The 19057-nt window shown below is 43.6% G+C and overlaps 1 protein-coding gene across 1 annotated transcript in view; it reads right to left on the bottom strand.

The window, feature by feature from the left end:
* Positions 1–605: 605 nt before the first annotated feature.
* FHIP1A (FHF complex subunit HOOK interacting protein 1A) overlaps positions 606–19057 on the bottom strand; it is a 394460-nt gene continuing 376008 nt past the window's right edge. Inside the window, 2 exon segments of the mRNA XM_043970067.1 lie at positions 606–1699; positions 18151–18289. Coding sequence (XP_043826002.1) covers positions 1446–1699; positions 18151–18289 — 393 coding nt within the window. The 3' untranslated portion in view covers positions 606–1445.

The following is a 19057-nucleotide window of genomic DNA, read 5'->3' as shown; positions in this document are numbered from 1 at the left end:
ACCCTGGAGAGCCCTGCTTGAAAACAAGGGGATGGGAGTAGAAGAGGGGCAGGAGGGCATGCAGAGAAGAGGAGAGGATATAATTCGACACTGCAAACAATGTTTACATCTAGAATCATGTTTTGATCACAGCTCTTTTCAGTTTCTCCTTTTCAGGAATGGTTTAAGGCATGTCTGTGAAACTAGGAGGATGGTGAGGTGACTAAGAGCACGAGGAAGGGCAGCAGTGATGCACCAGTACATCATACCTTAGTCTCTTCCAATGCAGCATTTCCTTGTGGAGTGAGGCAGCAGGTACTTGGCTCAGCACTGCTCACCTGGGGCGGGGGGGAACAGTACACAGCTGCTCTCTACAAAGTGCAGTGACAAATTAGACAACACACACAACTGTCTAAAATCGCCGGTGTTCTTACAGGTAGCACTGACTTTATACAAAGGCTGCATGCCCCATTCCCCAAATGCAATGAAACTGTCTCCAGCCTATAGGTTTCCTTTTCAGGAGCACTTTAAAAATAACTCTAATTGTCCTTTGGACATGAGTAAATGATGCTGGGCTTCCTTTAGTGGGTCAAGAGAGAAATAAATCAGTCTCCTAGAAAACAAGGTTGCCACTTGCATAGAACATTTTATTATGTGCAAATCTCACCAGATAAGGCTTCACTTCTGAGTTTGGGGGGGCAAGGGGAGGCTGATGAAAGGAAGTCTTGCTCACAAACACAATGGGAAAATTCCATGCATTCCTCCTCCTGGCCAAACTCAAGCTTGCAGCTGACTTTCCTGGTGGCCAGCCTTCAGCTAGAGGCTTCCCACACCCTAAGGCAAGATATGTTGAATTAGCACACTTGTTTTGCAGTAAATCCAGGGGTGATGCTTGATTTCCATGGATGCCAGAAAGGCCCAGGGGTTCCATTTCTTTCCATTCTTCCTTCTAAAGAACCTGGTGACTTGGGACAGAAGGCCACAGGAGCAGTCTGCTAAGTCTCAGGCATGTCTCTCCTCATTAAGGTACCAGGTGAGTCAAGGTGTGTCTGGCGCTGAGAGATTCCAAGGGAGTGGAGCATGCCTGGGACCCCCGGGACAGCCCCAAACAAATGTCTGTCCAAGTGGAGACCAGGTGTACTGTCAGCTGAAAGGCCCAAAGGAGGGGAGAGAAAGGGATGACAAACAAAGAAATTGGGGGAGAAGCTGAGCAACGAGAAGCCCTCTCACAAACAATTACCTTATGAGACTTGAGTTCTACACAGCAAAAGATCATAAGGCCCAGTGATGAGAGAGAATATACAAAGAGATTATTCCCCTCCCAGATCAAGTATTGTCAGGAAATATCAAAGTAGAAATTTTTATAAGCAGCTTTGAATTTAAAAATCGGTCAAAACACTAAAACCCTTTTTAAAAACTGCACAAATTTGGTTTTTTGTTTGCCTTTTTTTTCCCTTAAAGAAGGGCTAACAATAAGATTCCTCAAAATCACCCAGGATCTTGCAGCACATAATCGAATGCTCCTGAGCCAAGGCCGCCAGTTCTTTCAGGAACTCTGGGAAGAGGGCAGCGGCCAGCATGGTGTTCCTCACAGGCAGAGGGATGCTGGGAAGGGTTCCCGGTGTCTTCCCTCTGTTCGGTAAGAAAGGCTGAAGCAACCTTGCGGGACTGTCCAAAATGTTCCTTCCTGTTGCTGTTGGGTAGGAGTCCTGATTGTGATCTGAAGCCAGAAAAGCAAGAACAATTGCTGTTACTGATGTCATAGGGTCCTACTTGACTTTTTGGTCCCCTGACTTGAATGAAGCCTTGACATTAAATGGGGATAAATCACCACAGATGTAGGACAAGAAGAGAGATTTTGACAAGGGTTCTTAACCTATGGGGTAAAGTTCTTAACCTACAGACACTATAGTCTTAGATGGGGAAAAAATAAATCTATATTTCTGCATATTTTGATTTCCTCTGTATTTCAAAATAATTGGTTTCCTATATATCTTATTTTATGCATTTAAAAACATTATTTTGAGAAGGGATCCATAGGTTTCAGCATATTGTCAAAGGTACCTGTGGCACAAAAATTGTTAAGTGTCCCTGCCTTAAATAGGTATATGCCAACATCTCTTTCCTCATACCAAGATAAAATCCAAGACGTAAAAGATGATAAAAATAAACAAAGTAGAGGAACAAGGAAGAAAGTACCTGTCAGATCTATGAATAGGGGAAAGTTCCTGACCAAACAAGAGATAGAGAGGATCACAGAAGGTAAAATGCACAATTTTGATTACATGAAATTAAAAAGGTCTTGCAGCACAAACAAAACCAATGCAGCTAAAATTTGAAGCAGGAACATGGAGAAAATCTTCCCAGCAAGTTTCTTGATAAAGAACTTAAAGGTGGCACAGTGGATAGAGCACCAGCTCTAGAGTCAGCCTCAGGCACTTGACATTTACTAGTTGTGAGACCCTGAGCAAGTCACTTAACCTCAACTGCTTTGCTGAAGAAGGAGGAGGAGAAGAAGGAGAAGAAAGAGAAGGAGAAGGAGAAGAAGGAGAAGAAAAAGAAGAACAACAACAACTTATTTCTAAGACATATAGGAAACTGATTCAAATTTATAAGAAAAAAAAAAGCCATCCCCTAATTGAGAAATGGTCAAAGGATATGAACAGGCAGTACTTAGAGGAAGAAATCCAAACTATTAATAACCATATAAATATAGTCTAAATCACTCCTAGAGAAATGATAAATAACTCAAGTCCCACCTCACGTCCATGAGACTGGTAAAGCTAACCAAAGAGGAAAATGACAGAAGCCAAAGGGGCTTTGCAAAAACAGGTATTTTAATGTACTGTTAGTAGAACTATAAACTAGTCAAGCAATTTAGAACTATGCCCCAAAAGCTTTTAAACTGTGCATGCTTCTTTGACCCAATGATACCACTATTGGTTCTATTCCTCAAAGAAAGAAGAAACATACCCATCAATATAAAAAAAATGTTTAGAGCAGCTCTTTATAGTGGCAAAGAATCAGAAATTGATGCCCATCAGCTGGGGAATGGCTGAACAGGTTTTGGTATGTGAACGTGACTAAACACTGATGTGCTATAATAAACTGTTTCAGGGAAGCTGAGAAGACTTGTTATGAACTGACACGGAGTGAGTTCAGAAGCAGGATCGTGTGATCTGAAAAATTAAAGAGTCAGAAGGGACTCAAAACCATTTCTTCCCAACCATTAATGAGCAGAAAGTGCAGAGGTGGAATGGGTCGCAGGGAAACAAAACCTTGTCTGACAGAACCATTCAAAAATAGAATAGGAGCTTTGATTGGTAGTGAGTTCCCCATCACTGGATTGCTTCGAGTGAAGGCTAAGGATGGGTAACCACTTAGAGATGTCAGAGATCCTTCATCTTCCCTGCGCCACATCTCAAAACCTCGTCTCAGTCTCTCCCCTTTTCTCTGCTCTCAGAGGATGAGGAAGATTATTTCTTTGCCAAGGCTAACCCTTCCATCCTGTGACCTTAACTCTATTTCCCTGAGATGCTAGAACTCTCCATGGAGAGTTTATCCCAGTTATCCTTTCCAATCTCTCCCACATCTTCACTCTTTCTGTCCTTCCTTCCTGCCTCCCCAAGCCACAAAAAACCTTCCCTAACTCTGCCAAGCCCAAGTCATTGTGCTATAGCATATCTCTCTTTACTTTTACTACTAAACTCTTTGAAAGAAGTGACTCCCTTCACTACGTCCACCTTCCCCATTCAGTTCAATTCATGCCACAAACCATTCATTGTGAGTCTCCTATGGATTGTGCTCTTCACCACCCATTTATTTGTCAACCTCTTGTGACAGTTTCAGACCCCAGTGTTCTACTGAAGCTCTTTCAGAGGTTGCCAATGATCTCTCAGCTACTCAGTCTGACTCAGGGGTGTTCCTCAGCCTTCACTGCCTTGGTTTATTTGAGCTTTCAATACCGCTGGCCTCCCTCATGTTGGGTGCTCTCCTAGTTCTCTTCCTCCTCCCACCTGCCAGACTGGTCCTTGTCAGTCTCTTCTGCAAGCTTGTCGTTCAACAAAAATATATTAAGCAACTTGACTATGCCTTAAACCCAAATCACTCTGGATCTCACTGACTGGCCAATAATAGGTTCCAGCCCAAGCCTCACTTGGTCATTTTTTGGGATTTGATGGCTCAGTGTGAGTGTAAATAACAATTGTTTCTGTTCTGGCCAGAAACTTGAGGGTCTTCCCTTCGGATGGATGATTTTTTATTTTTTTTAGGTCAGGCAATTGGGGTTAAGTGACTTGCCCAGGGTCACATAGCTAGTAAGCGTTAAGTGTCTGAGGCCGGATTTGAATTCAGGTACTCCTGGCTCTAGGGCCGGTGCTTATCCACTGCGCCACCTAGCTGCCCCATTTTTTTTTTTGAGTAGCAAACTAGGCCATCTTTTGCCTCCTTTCTTACCTAGCTTTGGATGGGTATTGCCTCAAGCAAACCTAAACCTGGAAAAGACCTCACCTTAAAAAGACCAAGGTCTCCCACTGTATCTAGGGCCATCGCCATTTGTCCTGATGTATGTCTTACCACTGGACTCCAATGGCTCCAGAGGACAGAATGAGGTTTGTGACTCTGCACTCACTTAAATCCAATTCACTTGCCAGTCAAGACATCACCTTCCTGATGTCATTGGTCCTCTTCCAGAATGATGAACAACAATAATTAAGCACCTACTATGAACAAAGCACTTTTCTAAGACTAGAGAGACAATGTCTAAAAGCCAATTATATGCCCCACCCTCAGGGCACTTACCTCCCCCCATCCCCAGCTCTGTACAGAGCCCTCTTTTTGTTCCATATGATCCCATGGGTTTAATTATCACTCCAACACAGATATCCTGTAAATCTTTATATCCAGTCCTAATCTCTCCTGAATCACACTTCCAAATCTCTGACTGCAACACCTGGAAGTCCCACAGCAACTGCCCAAAACTGAATCATCAAACTCCCCTCTAAACATCCCCCTCTCTAAACTTCCTTATATCTGTTGTTGGCACCGTCACCTTCCCAATCACCCAGGTTCAAAAGCTCCAAGTCACGCTGTCCAAGCCTGACACCACATATGTATAGATGCTACCTTTATATTATATACACACACACACACAGAGATATATATATATGTGTGCTATTTATAGTTTTCATAACTACTTTTATAACTAGTTTTATGACTATTTTTATAGTAATTATGTAATATGTACTGTGGTATATATGCTGTATATCTATACATATATGTAGTATGCATGCATATATGTATACTATAAATCACATATATACCATGAATGATATATACACACTAAATAGTATGTATAATATAAATAGCATATATACATATCTAGTAGTGTATACATATGTCATATATACATACATGTACATACATGTCATATATATTATTTGCAACCTATATGTAGTAAATATGCATATATACTGCATATAGTGTTCATAAATGCATGTCACCTAGATAGTATATATGTACTGTATATGGGCATATATATATACATATACATATACATACACACACATATATATACAGACACACCCTATATGGCATGGCAGGGGTGGTGAATAGTCTTTACAAAGGCATGGAGACAAGGAATGAAATACAATACATGAAGAACAGCAAGGCAGCCAGTTTGCTTTGTGTGGAAGGAGAAAATGTAATGAGTCTGAAAGGGCAGATCGGAGTCAGTTTGTAAAGAGCTTTTGAATAAGCCAAACAGCAGTTTGCATCTGATCCTAGAAGCAATAGTTAGCCGCTGGAGTTTACTGAGCAGGGAACTGATACAGTCAGACCTGTGTTTTAGAAAATCATTTTGGCATCTTAATAATAATAAAAGGTAGCGTCTGTTTAACACCTGCTTCATGCCAGCCACTGTGCGAAGTGCTTTACAAATATTATCTCATTTGATCCTCAAAACTCTGGGTGGGAGGTGCTATTATTATCCCCATTTCGCAGTTGAGGAAACTGAGGCAAAGGTTAAGACTTGCCCAGGGTCACTTATCTAGTAAGTGTCTGAGGCTGGATTTGAACTGGAGTCTTCCTGACATCAAGACCGGTGTGCTGTCCACTGTATCATCTCACTGCTATCTTAATGGACTGCAATAGAGACTCAAGACAGGGAGCCCAGTGAGGAGGGTATAGCAATATTTACCATTTTTTTTTTTGGTGAGGCAATTGGGGTTAAGTGACTTCCCCAGAAGTCACACAGCTAGTAAGTGTTAAGTGTCTGAGGCCACATTTGAACTCAGGTCTTCCTGACTCCAGGGCAGGTGCTCTATCCACTGCACCATCTAGCTGCCCCAGGGTATAGCAATATTACAAGCAAGAGGTGCCCAGGGCCTAAATGAGGCTGGTGGCCACGTGACTGGAGAGGTGGGGACAGATGGAAGGGGTGTTGTGAAGGTTGCAGTGACAAGATGATCTCTAAGGTCCCTCCCAGTTTTAATACTTTCTATTTCTGCCGCAGCTTTCTCGGGCCCTGCCACCAGCAATACTCTCCCCACAGCTTCCAAGTCCCCTGCTTCCCAGCCCCCTTGAAATGCTGCATGGGAAGAACATGGTGGCAAGATAGTTGGAAAGCTCGGGTCTCACTTTCCACTTCCCTCAAGGATCCAGAGACAGCCAGCTAGCCCAGGAGACATAGCACTAGGTCTGGAGTCTGGAAGCCCTGAGTCCAAATGCAGCCTCAGATACTTCCTAGCTGTGTGACCTTGGCAAGACACTCACCTTTTGCCTCAGTTTCCTCAACTGTAAAATGGGGGTAATAACACCTACCTAGCTGGGCTGTTGTGAGAATCTCATGAGATATTTGTATAGCGCTTAGCACAGTGGCTGGCATACAGTAGGTGTTATATAAATGCTTACTTCCTTCCCTTCTCCTGCTGGACTGTATGGCCTTGGAGTACAGCCACAGTGGAAGGCTATATGGTCGCTAGTCAGTGGATAGTCTGAGAAGGATCTGCTGGGGTTAGGGCACTGTAAGCTCAACATAAATCAGCAGGATTAGAGGGCAGCTATAAAAGATAAAGTAGGGGGGCAGCTAGGTGGCACAGTAGATAAAGCACCAGCCCTGGATTCAGGAGGACCTGAATTCAAATACAGCCACAGACACTTGACACTTACCAGCTGTGTGACCCTGGACAAGTCACTTAACCCTCATTGCCCAGCAAAAAAAAAAAAAAAAAGAAAAGAAAAGCTAAAGCAATCTTCATCTGCATTAAGAGAGGAAAAGAATTCAGGAACACAGAAGTGATAGTACCCCTGCTCTCTGCCCTGGGTAGGTCACACCTCAGCATTGTTGTTGTTTGTCCTTTGTTCCAAAGATGACCATGGCATCAGGGTGATATCATGACTCGCACTGAATTGGATTTAAGTGGGGGAGAGTATTTGATTCTGGACACCAGAGTTCAGAAAGGATATCGTAAGAAAAAGAACTCAGGGAAGATATACAGGAGGTAAAAGGCCTAGAGTTCATGACACAGGAGCATTAGCTGACAGAACTCAGCTTGGCTAGTTGAGAAAAAAGAACACCCCAATGGCTGAGCAGCCTTCAAGCATCCGAAGGAGCCCCCTTGGAAGAACGCTCAGACTCCCATCAGTTTGTCCCCGGGGCAAATTTAGACTTGGAAGAGTTTCCTAAGCCTTAGTTCAGTGATGAAAGGAACAGGCCATTTTGGGAGGTAACAGGTTTCCTCTCGTTGTAGGCTTTTAAGCAAAAGCAACGGGACCTTTCATTAGGGATGCTGTGGAGCGATTTTTGTTCAGTCCCAGGTGGGAGGTGCCGGCTCCACCCACAGAAGGGACTCGGATCCCTTCCAACTCCATGGTCTCCTCATTCCCTGGCTGGGGGAGGGAAGGTGACAGACAACAAGCAGCAGCAGCCAGGGGATCTGCTTCCCATGACCCTCCTTTCCCCGAGGCAGGGGTGGAAGAGAACTAACTGTTCAGTCCAACTCCTGGCTTTCTTCTTGGCTTTCCACTTACTGGGAGCTGGCTGTGTGGTTTCTGCCAGGGGGGAAGGGGAAGGGTGTCCGTCCGTAAAGGTGTGCAGACCTTATAAAATATACATATGCCAGGTGCACAGACATAGACTTGTCATGATGTGGGGAAGCACAGGAAAACAGCTGACATTTTAAATAAATTTTTAAATTTGCAAAGTGCTCTCCATGTGTTATGCAAAGAACACAGGCCTGGGAGTCAGAAATGGGGCTCAAGGGAAGTTCTGACTCTGGCCCTAACCAGCTATGGGACCACAGACAAGTCCCTGCTCCCCGGGGAGCCTCAGATCCCACCTGTGTGAAATGGATATAGGCCACATTCGGGACTAGACACTTTGGTTTTTTTCCTCCAATTTTGGAGGCAGTGGGAGGGAGGAAAAAGAGAAAATAAATGCTGGTTAATTCTTTTGGGGGGGGGGCGGCAGTGAGGGTTAAGTGACTTGCCCAGGGTCACACAGCTAGTAAGTGTCAAGTGTCTGAGGCTAGATTTGAACTCAGGTCCTCCTGAATCCAGAGCCAGTGTTCTCTCCACTGTGCCACCTCGCTGCCCCCAGTTAATTCTTTTAAAAAGTAAGATGAAGTTACATTTTTAAAAGCAGAACAAAACAAAACAAAACCAAACGGATGCAGGAGTGACTGCAACACCTGTGAAGTAAAATGATAAAAATGAATACTCTCTCATCCCTTAGCACAGCTTAATAAATGCCACTGACCGTCAGCCCCAAGTCATGACAATGAAAACTTACAAAAACAGGAGGATATTGGTCCGAGCAGCCTCACTCATTCTGAACCCTCGGCAAACATTGTGACATTAGCCATCCACAGAACTGTCCCAAGGCTAAGGGCAAATAGGGGATAATGCCTAAGCCACAGCTTAAGGGGGTGGGGTGGGGCCACTGCTGAGATAGCACCCGCTACGGTCTCTGGGGTTTCCCCAGGGACTCTGGAAGCTAGCAAAAGCCTGGAGCTCTAATAGACAGAAACCTTCCCATCTGCCCCTGCACCCATTACCTTGACAAAGGGGCCCGAGTCAGGGAGAAAGAGACTGCACTGGGTGTCAGAGGGCCTGGGTGCAATTAAAATAGCTAGTATTTCTATGGGACCTTGAGGTCTGCAGAGCACATTACATAGAGCATTTCACTTGAAATTCTTCAACAGTTTCTTCATCTGTAAAAGGGAGACAGAATTAAATGACCCCTAAGGCCCTTCCCAGCTTAGATGGGCTCTTTCCCACATATACCAATCAGACTAACCTTTGGGGATTTCTTTTTCCCTTATAACTAACTTCACTGCTTTTTTTTTTTAATGTAAGGGGGAGGGGCAGCTAGGTGGCGCAGTGGATACAGCACCAGCCCTGGAGTCAGGAGTACCTGAGTTCAAATCTGGCCTCCGACACTTAACACTCACTAGCTGTGTGACCCGGGGCAAGTCACTTAACCCCAAATGCCTCACTAAAAAAACAAAAAAACAAAATGTAAGGGGGAGAAAAGGGAAAAGGACCCACATGTACAAAAATATTTATAGCTGCTCTTTTTGTGGTGGCAAGGAATTGGAAATTGAGGGGTTGCCCATCAGCTGGGGAATGGCTGAACAATTTGTGGTGTATGAATGTAATGGAATTCTATTGTGCTGTAAGAAATGATGAGAAGGAGAAGTTCAGAAAAACCTGGAAGGACTTGCATAAACTGATGATGAGTGAGATGAGCAGAACCAGAAGAACATTGTACACAGTATCACCGGCATTGTGTGTTGATCTACTGTGATGGACTGGATTCTTCTCACCAATGCAATGGTACAGAAGAGCTCCAGGGGACCCATGATGGAAGAGGATCTCCAAATCCAGAAAAAAAAACAACTGTGGAGTAGAGATGCTGATTGAACCATACTATTTCTTTTGTTTTGGGTGCTGTTGTTTTTCTATTTTGAGGTTTTTCCTCATTGCTCTGATTCTTCTCTTATAACATGCCTAATGCAGAAATATGTTTAATGTTATTATGTATATGTGTGTGTATAACCTATATCAGATTACCTGCAGTCTAGGGGAGGGAGGAGGGAGGGAGAAAAATCTGAAATTGGAAAACTTGTATAAACAAATGTTGAGAACTATTTTTACATGTAACTGGAAAAAATGAAATACTTTTATCAGAAAAAAATAAAATAAAATGTAAGGGGGAGAAGGGAGTTGGGCAAGAATAGGTTGGAAGACTCATATAACCTATATCAGATTTCTTACTATGAGAAGCAGAGGGAGGGAGAGAATTCAGAGCTCAAAATTTAAAAAAAAACCCAAATATTAAAAATAGTTTTTACATGTAGTGGGGGGAGGGGGGATAAAGTTTGGGTTTTTTTTAAAGAATAGGCTAGAAGAGACAACGTGATTTTCCTGGATCCATAAACCATTATGGATGGGCCTGACTTGCAGTCTTGTGTCCACAGGGAGTGTGATGTGTGCTTGAGAGTGAGACTGGCTATTCAAGTATGGCAAATCAGTCTGCTGGTGCTTTTTAAGGGAAACCATTTTAGGCAACTGGATGGTGCAGTGGGAAGAGCCCTGGGCCTGGAGTTAGGAAGACCTAAGTTCAAATCCTTCCTCTGACACTTACTACCTTGTGACCCTAAGCAAGTCACTTCACCTCTTAGTTTCCCCAGTTGTAAAAAAGGGATAATATCAGCACTCACTGCCCAAGGTTGTTGTGAGACATAAATAAGTTAATATTTGTAAAGCACGTAGCAGATGCTACATAAACGTTTAAGGTAAATTATCATTAAGATGGAAAAATCTTTAGATTTTCACAACCACCCAGTGAGACAGGCACAAGTTTTACACTCATGATCTGTGGCTATGTGTCTAAGACAGGGATTTGACCCTAGGTCTTCCTGACTTCAAGAATAGCCCTCTATCCCCATCACTATGCTGGAGACAAGACCTCCCCCTTCTGAATGCTGAAACTGGACAAGTTCTGACTTTCCAACAAGCCTATCACACCTCTCTCCCTTTTATAAAACCACTCTCTGGGTTCCCCTTTACAAAGCTGGGCCCAGGAGCTTTTCACTGTGGAAAGGACTGGAATTCTTGTTGGTGTCTTTCAGAGCCCCTTACAATGAAGGAGCAGGGCAACTGACAGGAGCTAGGGTCCTCACCCCTTTTCCCCCTCTTTCTTTTCCCCATGAGGAAGACCCTTGTGTAATGTTCCCCTAAATAAGCTTCAGAAATCTTTCTGGCATTCTGCTTGAAAGCCCTCCCTTGTAATTTTTAGACACAGTGAAACATTTCAGGAAAAGTAGCTCTCGGCACGCTGCTGACATTTAATTTATACCCCACCTTCCTGCCTGCCGGGCTTTTCCCGAGCATCTGTGAAGCCCTTTATGAGGGGTGTAACTCAGAAACCTGCAGCCAGAATTGCTGCATCACAGGGCTCAAGCATCGCCCCCGCCCCCTTCTTTGGCAGCCCTGATTTAAAACAAACAAACAAACAAAAAAAGAGTCTTCTCAGGAATCTTTCAGGCTCAAGTCTCCATAACTGCAGCCGGAGAGTCTAAGTGGGTTTCCAGTGCCAGATGTCACATTATCATTCTCCTTTTGAAAACTGTTCATATCCTTTGGCCACTTATCTCTTGGGGAACAGCATCTGGTCATATATAATTGTGTTTATTCCCTATATATCTTAGACATTAGACTTTTATCAGAGATAAAAGAATCATAGATCTAGAGCTGGAAAGGACTTTTGTTGTTGACTCGTTTCAGTCGTGTCCAACTCTCTGTGACCCCATTTGGGGTTTTCTTGGCAGAGATACTGGAGTGACTTGCCTGTTCCTTCTCCAGCTCATTTTACCAATGAAGAAACTGAGGCCTAGAGAAGTTAGTGACTTTTTCAAAGTCACATAGTCAGTGACAGAGGTAGAATTTGACCCTCTGAGTCAAAATCCAGCACTCTCCCCACTATACCATGCTTCTTCTCAAAGATATTCCACCCCCCAACTCATATTCTCCTTTTAAAACCTAGCTGCATTGATTTTGTTTTTGCAAAAGCTTTTTTAATTCTATGTAGTCAAAATTGTCCATTTTCTGTTATGATCTTTCTATTTTCTGTTTGGTTAAGAATGCTCCGCTAGGCCAGATATCTCTTTCCATTCTCTAATTTTTAAAAGGCCAAAATACCTTTAAAAACCATTGGTTTCAGGGGCAGCTAGATGGTGCAGTGGTTAAAGCACCGGCCCTGAATTCAGGAGTACCTGAGTTCAAATCCGGCCTCAGACACTTGACACTTACTAGCTGTGTGACCCTGGGCAAGTCACTTAACCCCCATTGCCTGCAAAAAAACAAAAAAACAAAACAAAACAAAAAAAACATTGGTTTCTCGATGAGCAGGAGGAGTTCAGAGAAACCTGGAGGGTCTTGCGTGGGCTGATGATGAGTGAGATGAGCAGAACCAGAAGAACATTGTACACAGTATCATCAACTTCTTGTTGATGATATCATCAACTTGTGTGTTGATCTACTGTGATGGACTATATTCTTCTCACCAATGCAATGGTACAGAAGAGTTCCAGGGAATTCATGATAGAAGATGATCTCCAAATCCAGGAAAAAAAAAAAAAAAGAACTGTGGAGTATAGATGCTGAATGAGCCATACTATTTCTTTTGTTTTTGGTGCTGTTGTTTTTCTGGGTTTTTTTGTTTGTTTGTTTTTTGGTTTTGGGGTTTTTTTGTGAGGCAATTGGGGTTAAGTGACTTGCCCAGGGTCACACAGCTAGTAAGTGTCAAGTGTCTGAGGCCACATTTGAACTCAGGTACTCCTGACTCCAGGACCGGTGCGTTATCCACGGTGCCACCTAGCCGCCCCTGTTTTTCTATTTTGAGGTTTTTCGTCATTGCTCTGATTTTTCTCTTATAACATGACTAATGCAGAAATGTGTTTAATGTTATTATGTGTTTATATATATAAAACCTATATCACATTACCTGCTATCTAGGGGAGGGAGGAGGGACGGGAGGGCGGGAGAAAAATCTGAAATTGGAAAGCTTATATAAACAAAAGTTGAGAACTATCTTTACATGTAACGGAAAAAAAATTAAATACTTTATTAAAAAAGAAAAAAAAGAAAAAACCATTGGTTTCTGAAATTTCTTCACTTCCTTGCCCAAATACTTCCAGAAACATTTAATGACAACTCCTTGCACTTACTTATTATGGGAGCCTGTTCTCCCCTGCACCCTCCACCCCCACCCATGTTATTTTCTTCTTTTTTAAAAAAACTGTTTTCTTTTCTTTTTTTATCATAAAAGTATTTTATTATTTTCCAGTTACCTGTAAATATAGTTTTCAACATTTGTTTTTTATAACATTTTTAGTTCCAAATTTTTCTCCCTCCCTTCTTTCCCTCCCCCCTCTCCAAGACAGAAAGCAATCTGATATAGGTTATACCTTCATGTTATTTTCACAATTACCTTGAAAAGAGAGCATAGTGCGTAAGTGGAAAGACCATCAGATTTAGAGATGAGGACCCAGCTGTGCTACTGGAAATATATGTGAGCTTGGGCAAATAATTTCACTTGTCTGGCCTCCTCAGTTTAGCCATTTGTAAAACTGAGAAACTGAACTGGATTATCTCCATGGTCCTTCCTCTCTCTAAATTGATGATCCTCTAAACTGTAAAATAAAAGGGTTGAATTAGATGATGTCCTAAGGTCTGTCTTTTTTTCAGCTCAGGGTTCTGTGAACCTGTGATAGCTCAGGTAGGTATTATTGGCCAATCCCTTACCCTGCCCACCGCCATCTTGGTTTGGTTTGGTTTCTCCAGCAAAGAAAACTACAATCAAGTTAGAGACCACAAACAGATATTATTTATTATCCCGTGGAATACCCAGCCAACTAGATTTTTTGGTGGTAGAGTTTTAAGGTTGGAACTTTGGGAGTACCTAATCCGACTCTTTCATTTAACAGTTGAGAAAACTGAGGCCCAGAGAGAAGTCACAGGGACAGCAAAGGGCTGGGAGCATGGAGAAGGGGGCACAGCCTCTGGAAAACCACCTCTCTCTCTCTCCCTTGCAAATGAGGATCCTCAATGATGGCAAGATTGGCTGGAGTCCTCCTGCCCCAGTGAACAGTTACACCACCTATGTGTGAATTCCACTTTGGATAGATGAGCCACAGGACAGCTGTGTCATGAAGCTCCCTGGGTGAGGTGAGGGCAAGGTGTGGCGAGGACCCTGGGCCAGCTTCCTTCAAGGCTCAGCTGGTGTGGTGCTTCTCTCCTATGGGAAGCTTTTCCTGAATGACTTTGTTCAAAGCAATACAGGATTGTAGATCTAAAGGCAGAAGGAACCACAGAGAGCAACTGGTCTGACCACCTCACTAGACAGATGAAGAAACTGAGGACCCAGGAGGTTAAATGTCTTGCTTAAGGTGATAATGGCTTTGAACCCAGATCATCTGACTATAGATTCAGGGCTCTTTGATGCTTGTCCTTCCTTCCTCTGTTTGCATGTCTTATCTCCTTGGAAGAATGCAAGTTTCTTGAGGGCAGGATTTGTATTTCCTCTTGGCCTTGTATTCTCAGGGTTTAGCACAGTGCCCAGGATACAGGATACTTAACAGATGCTTAATGCAATGGATCAGGTTTTTTGTTCTGTTGTTTCAGTCCTGTCCAACTCTGTGACCCCATTTGGGGTTCTCTTGGCAGAGATACTGGAGACATTTGCCATTTCCTTCTGCAGCTCATTTGACAGATGAGGGAACAGGCAAACTGGGTTAAGTGACTTGTCCAGGGTCTCACAACTAGTAAGTGTCTGAGGCCCAATTTGAACTCAGGTACTCCTGATTCCAGGGCTGACACTCTATCCTCTGCCTCACCTAGCTGTCCAACTGGATTGGACTTTTACATCAGAAGACTTGGGTTTGTTCTCAAGCACTGACCCAAACTAGAAGGATGATGCTGAGCAAGTGACTTCATCTCTCTGGGCCTCTACAGACCAAACTATTGTGCCATTCATCGTGCCCTAGGTGAAGCAGCCCCAAAAGGCATTGCTTATATGTATTTATGACACAGAGCTTCAGTCATGTGGGAGAGATCAGCACATACCTCACCACCAACCGGCATGGTCTGGGATCAGAATGCAGGGATGCCTTCATTCCTGGTTTGGGCCTGAATTAGTTCTCTGCGTCACCCTGGATAAGCAGTTTGACTCCTCTGACCACCTCTTGGGAGAGTGGCCCCACTTAACCATTGAATGTACAGAGATATCACAGAGGATATGGCTCTACTATCTGGAAACTTTGATTTCTCCCTAAGTGAGCAAAATACCTTCTATTTTCCTGCAGGTGAAACAGGCCACCCTTCCGGCACTCATGTAAGGTCTTCTTAGCCTTGTTTTGTGAACTGCAATGTGCTCAGTAAATAATAATAAAGAGAGATTTAGGCAATGAAAGGGAACACTTCCAATAGTTAAAAACCGTAGCAACAAGATGTGAAAGGTACTGTAAATACCAAGTAGCTTTGGCAGTATAGCCAAGGTTCCTCTGACCAAAAAATTGTTGAAAAATGAGGCTGATTTTTTTTTAAGCAGCCAAGATAATTAAGAAGTTGAAGGTATTGATTTATATGGAGTGATGGGGGAAAAATTATAGGCACAGTTTGTCTAGGTGGGGACAAAAGAAGGCATAAATAATGACTACAAATGATTGAGGGCTGGAATTACTCAGGAAGGAATGGATTGGGTCAGAAAAATTGAGGACATTCTAATATAAATTTTTTTTTAAAAAAGCCTTGATTGGAAAATGCAGCATTTTGGTGTGTGAGACCCTCTTCTCATATCCCTGTTGGAGCAGTTTCTCAGACTAAATTTTGGGATCCTTTGAAGGATCTCTCTGGAGACATGATTTTCTGCTATATAGAATAGAAAAGATTGAGACTTACTAACCAGTAGGATCACAGGAGCTACACAGGACCTTCGAGATGACAGAGTCTTAGCTGTTAACTTTCTAAGCTACGCTAATGCACACCTGTGCTTGGTCAGAAGTCCTGGGCTGGGAGAGAGGAAGCACATGAGATCTGGTCCTGTTCCTTTAACCTAGTATTAAAAACTGTGAGAGAGACTTTAACCCTAGCCCTCATCCTTGATTTCATACCTCCCCCAAAACAGACTGGTTTATTTGTGGAGACTAAGGGCCAGTGAGATTTGAGACTTCCCCCAGCCAAATGAGTCAACAATATCACTCCTTTACTTAGAAGATGAGTGATTGCCAAGACTGTCCAATATAGGGACTGGAAGAAAAGAGCAGTTGCTTTTATACCAATGACTGACTAGGCAGCAGGATTCACATCCACCATATTGTTGCCCCCTCATCCCCCAACCTACCCTTTGGAGAGGACTCGTTCCCTTAGTTCTCACAGCCAGTCTCCTAGGACACTTCTCATATTCATCCTCTCATCTCTGCAGTCCTTGATACTATCCCAGGTAGCACCTGGACAAAGCCTTCTCAAAGGGTTTCTAAATCTCCACCTTCTCCATGCTCCAATCCATCCTTTGTAGTCATACCACTGCCAGATTTCACCTCCCTTATATGTATCGACCTAGTCATGTCTTTCCCTCTGCTCAAAAATTTTCAGGGCTCCCTATCACCCACTAAGTAAATTCCACGCATCTTTGTCTGGCATTCAAACACCTCCAAAATCCAACCCTTCCTCACCTGCCTAGACTTTCCATATAGCACCTCTCTATGTATTCTACACTCTAGTCAAAGTGCTTCTCCTCCAAACATTCTGTGCTTTCCTGCTTCTGTGTCTTGGGTCTCACTGTTTCCTATAGCTAGAGTGGTCTAAACCTCACCACTTTTCATCTACTGAATTCTTACCCATTTTTTGTTTGTTTGTTTGGTGAGGCAATTGGGGTTAAGTGACTTGCCCAGGATCACAGAGCTAGTAAGTGTTAAGTGTCTGTGGCTGGATTTGAACTCAGGTCCTTCTGACTCCAGGGCCAGTGTTCTATCCACTGCGCCACCTAGCTGCCCCTTTCTTACCCATTTTTTAACGCCTAACTCAAATGCCATCTCCTCCAGGAAGCCTTCCCTGATGCTCCTTGTCAGCAACAACTTCCTCTTCTTGGCTCACTTATGGCCATAATAATATAATGATAAATAACATAGAAAGCTACAGACCAGGGGCAGCTAGGTGGCGCAGTGGATAGAGCACCGGCCCTGGAGTCAGGAGTACCTGAGTTCAAATCCAGCCTCAGACACTTAACACTTACTAGTTGTGTGACCCTGGGCAAGTCACTTAACCCCAATTGCCTCACTAAAAAAGAAAAAAAAAAAAGAAAGCTACAGACCAAAGTACTCTCTGAATGTGTCTCTTTTCCTCTCCTCCCCCAATCCCCTCCCTCCCCTCAGATGATAAGCTCTATGGAGGAAGAAACTGTGTCTTAACTAGATTTTAAATCTTCCCCAGTGCCTAACACAGTGCTCTCTATAAACAGTAAACACTTAATAAATGCTTGTTGCATTGAACAGGTCTCATCACTTCCTTTGCAGTTTTTTAAAAATGGCCCCGACAAGAGTTTAAGGACAAGCATAAATTACAGTTTGCTAGTCCAGCCTCATGTATTTAACCTCTTAGCTCCTTAAAGCACATTTATTTTTGGCCGCCAAGCCCCCGCTCTACCCCCCAAACACAGTAAAGAGAGCCCATGCTCTCCTTTGTGTCAGGCTAGTCGACAACAAATGGATCGACACACACACATAATCTCTCCTCCTCGCGGCCCACACGCTCGGCTTTATTTACTGTCGGCCTGATGGCAAGTCATACATCAGGTTCCTTTGTGTGCCACTCTCAGTTAACAAAATAAATGCCCCAACGGGGCCTTCTCAGGGTGGGCACAGGCTGTGGCTGCTGTCACGGCACGTCTGCAGCAGATACATGAAACAATGAACGGCCCTCCTCCTTCTGTGAGGACTGACATACCATCACCCGAGCAAGCTCACATCAGGGGCCCAAGCTAGTGCCTCTTTTCTGCTCAGCGGTTACCTGGCAAAGGTCCCTAAACCCAGGTGATGGATGAACTGAGAGAGGAGAAGGGGGAGAAAGGCAGCATTTCCCCCAAATGCCCTTGAGGGAATGATAATGGATTACCTTTGGTTATTTCCTCGTTGGTCATAGCAGACATGTCCACTCGGAAAAGCAGATACTGCTGAGCTTGTATGAGAAGGCCTGGGAAATCTCTCTCTATGGAGGCAAACTGCTCAATTTTGTTTTTCACAGATGCAAGAACCTGGCCCAAAAGAAGAGAGGAAGAGTGATAAAAGGCACTTCCTTCACAAAGTCCTTCCTCACCTCCCTACTGCTCCCACAAAACCTTCTTGGTAACTCTGTTACAAACATCCCATCAAAGCACCTCTGGCTTGAAGCCACCTCCAACGTCATGCTGTCCACCCTACTCATTTAAGATCAAAGTGACTCAGGCCCAAAAGCTGCTCCATGATTTGTCCAAGGTCATTTGGACATTCTGATTTGGATTATCTTCGTGAACGTGCCTGACTCCTTAATAAATTAGATTATATTCTCCTTGAGGACTATTTCATCTCTTTATTCATCCTTTCCTCTGTGCCAGAGCAATGCACAGAGGATATGATTAACAGATGCTAGCTAGCCACACGTGTGTCCCGTGGAAGTGCCTCGCCACACGTTTCCCATTTGTCCACGGTTCGCACAGAGGTGTGGTACCTTCCCGAGAACACGTCCTAAAGTCTGGGCAGGACGAATGTTTCATTGCTTCTTTTCTGACTGTCTCATTTCATTTAATGCTTTTACTTTCAAAAAGAATATGTTAGTTGTATTAATTCAATTCCATTAATATTCAGTGCCTACTATGTGCAAGGCACTAGAGAGAGAGTAACAAAAATGAGACTATTCTCAAACAGCTTACATTCAGCTGTGCTCATGCACAAATAAATTCAAAGTATACAGAAGGCAAGATGAAGTGACTTGGAGGAGGGGGGCAGCAGAGAGCCCCCCCCCATGCCCAGCCCCCTCCCCAGGC

This window comes from Dromiciops gliroides, chromosome 6 (assembly GCF_019393635.1).
Source record: "Dromiciops gliroides isolate mDroGli1 chromosome 6, mDroGli1.pri, whole genome shotgun sequence".
NCBI lineage: Eukaryota > Metazoa > Chordata > Mammalia > Microbiotheria > Microbiotheriidae > Dromiciops > Dromiciops gliroides.
Note: the sequence above shows the minus strand (reverse complement) of the source record. Positions and strands in the feature narration are given on the sequence as shown.